Source organism: Manacus vitellinus, unplaced genomic scaffold (genome assembly GCF_001715985.3).
Source record: "Manacus vitellinus isolate BGI_N305 unplaced genomic scaffold, ASM171598v3 scaffold_135_pilon, whole genome shotgun sequence".
NCBI classification, from domain to species: domain Eukaryota; kingdom Metazoa; phylum Chordata; class Aves; order Passeriformes; family Pipridae; genus Manacus; species Manacus vitellinus.
The window spans coordinates 84,843-87,282 of NW_021938977.1; the positions used below are offsets into that span (position 1 = coordinate 84,843).

At 65.6% G+C, this 2,440-nt stretch overlaps 1 protein-coding gene across 1 annotated transcript in view; it reads right to left on the reverse strand.

Annotated features, from left to right (window-relative positions):
• The window catches only part of TRIM54 (tripartite motif containing 54), an 18,415-nt gene extending 15,981 nt beyond the window's left edge, over positions 1–2,434 (reverse strand). The window contains exons 1-7 of the mRNA XM_029958009.1: positions 2,351–2,434; positions 1,727–1,898; positions 1,553–1,648; positions 1,198–1,431; positions 948–970; positions 564–688; positions 124–225 (exon numbers count right to left, since the gene is read on the reverse strand). Of these exons, the coding sequence (XP_029813869.1) occupies positions 124–225; positions 564–688; positions 948–970; positions 1,198–1,431; positions 1,553–1,648; positions 1,727–1,867 (721 nt within the window). The 5' untranslated portion in view covers positions 1,868–1,898; positions 2,351–2,434. The remainder of the gene's footprint in view (positions 1–123; positions 226–563; positions 689–947; positions 971–1,197; positions 1,432–1,552; positions 1,649–1,726; positions 1,899–2,350) is intronic.
• Between the last annotated feature and the right edge of the window lie 6 nt (positions 2,435–2,440).

Genomic DNA, 2,440 nt, shown 5'->3' on the forward strand with positions numbered 1-2,440 from the left:
GCTGCAGGACCCACACACCTGCATGCAGGCCATGGCACAGCTACAGGCACAGCACTGGGCACGGCATGGCAGGGCATGGCACTGGGCAGGACACAGCACCAGGCAGGCATGGCAGACACTCACCCTCAGCAGCTTCAGGTGCCTCCAGGCTGTCCAGCCGATCCTCCTCCGTCGCAGCCTCGCTGCCCTCCCCGGGTCCATCACCCTCATCCTCACCCAGCGGCTCTGCAGGCAGGGGACAGCTCAGCTGGGACCCTTCCCCCTGCAGCATGGGGACACCCCAGGACACCCCAGGAGGGACACGACCAGCCCAGGACACCTCAGAAGGGAGTGTCCACCAGCCCAGAACGTCCCTAGAGGGACTTGACCAACCCAGCATGGGAGCCAGGAAAGAGCCTAGGACAGGGTTGACCCTGAAAGGTCCCTGGGCAGTGCTGGGCAGGGGGGTGTCACATCCCCATTCCTGTGTGTGAGCCCCTCACAGGTGTCCAGTGGTGAGAGGATCTGCTTGTCTGAGGGCTGGGTACCCCGAGCAGTCTGGGCACTTGTCCTGGTGCTGGCACCTGTCTGGAACTCGATGGTCCTCAGCATCTCGGCCACGTAGTCCACATTGATGGAGAAGTGATCCATGTTCTCATAGCCAGGCTCGGGGCGGCTGCTCATTGATGCCTTGGACATGTCCGTGATCCTGCGGGGCAGGCAGACCCTCGGAGCTGTGGGGTCCAGCACCCACGGGGTCCTCAGCCACAGCCCAGCAGGGACAGACACGGCTCGGGGCGGCTGCTCATTGATGCCTTGGACATGTCCGTGATCCTGTGGGGCAGGCAGACCCTCGGAGCTGTGGGGTCCAGCACCCACGGGGTCCTCAGCCACAGCCCAGCAGGGACAGACACAGCTGTGACACCCCCCCTGCCCCCTGTGCTCCCAGCCCTGCTCCCTCCACTCACTTTTTCAGGAGTTCCTTGGAGTGCTGTGAAGGAAAGCAAGGAGGAATCAGTATCTCCTAGACATCACCCCCACCCCAGCACATCCCAGGGGCATCCCCAGATCCTTTGGGGGTAACCACAGCCCTCCCCATGTACAGCCCTGCAATGCAGCCCCAGGTCCCACAGGGATCTCTGGCCCCACCACAGCCCCAGGGCAGCCACGGCCCCCAGAAGTTTCTGTCCCCCTTCCCGCCCTGTGCCCCGGCTGGACCTGCAGGTACACGGCCATCTGGGGCTCCTCCATGGCCTGGATGGCAGACTCCACCAGTTTGGAGGAGGCCTCCAGGTGGTCTCCGTACTGGCGGATGAGCCCACGGACACGTTGCAGCTTGGTCTCCTGCTCAGCTGCGATGCTCTGCAGCAGCTCCTTCTTCCTCTCCTCCAGGATCCCGTACAGAGCGTCGAACCGCAGCCCCACGTGCTGCTTCTGCCGCCGACTGTTCTCCTGCGGGACGAGGGTCAGGGCTGCACTGTGTCCCCCCAGCACAGCCCTGGGGCCAACCATCCTAGCCCCACCGGGTTCCCCCCACTGGCACAGCCCCGGGGCTGGACCTCCCGGCCCCCACCTCGATGGTGTGGCAGATCTCCTCCATCTGCGTGATGATGGCCTGGATCCGGTCATTCCCCGCCACCAGCATGGCGATGCCGTCACTGAGCTCGCTCTGGGAGGGGAGGGGAGCGGGTGTGAGGGCAGCTGCACGGGTACCCCCGGCCCACCAAGGGCTCCCGGGGCCCCTCACCTTCTGGCGCTGGTAGACGGCCGGCAGTGGGGCCACCTCGCAGTCCTTGTGCGCTCCGAACACCTTGCAGAGGGAGCAGGTGGGCACCTCGCAGCGCAGGCAGTAGATGTTGATCCGCTCGTCCTCGTGCTCCTCGCACATGAGGTGCTGCTCGGCCTTGTTGTGCAGGGGGCTGAGGAGGGTTGGATGTTCAGTCAGACGTCCCCAGCCCCAAGGAACACCTCCAACCCCAGAGATACCCCATCTCCCAGGGACCCCCCCATCTCCAGAGACACCCCGGCCCCAGAGACACGTCTGGTCCCCAGGGATACCCTTGGCCTCAGGGATGCCCCAGCCCCAGTAACACCCTTACTCCCAGAGTCACTCCCAGCCCCAGGGACACCCCTTGGCCTCAGGGATGCCCCAGCCCCAGTAACACCCTTACTCCCAGAGTCACTCCCAGCCCCAGGGACACCCCAGCACCATGTGGGCCCCATGACCCCTCGGGCTCCAGCTGCCCCCAGCTCTGCATGCCCAGTCTTCCATGGGCTCCCCTTACCCCGCTGTGCTTGCCCTCCCTTGAGGAACCCCAGTGCCCCCCTGGGCTCCCTTCCCCCGCGGGTCTGCCCCGCCGCGCCCCCGCACCGGGCCGACTCCTGCTTGTAGATGTCGATAATGTTCTCCACGAGCAGGTTCCGCTGCAGCCCGTAGACCCCGTGCCGGTCCAGCACCACC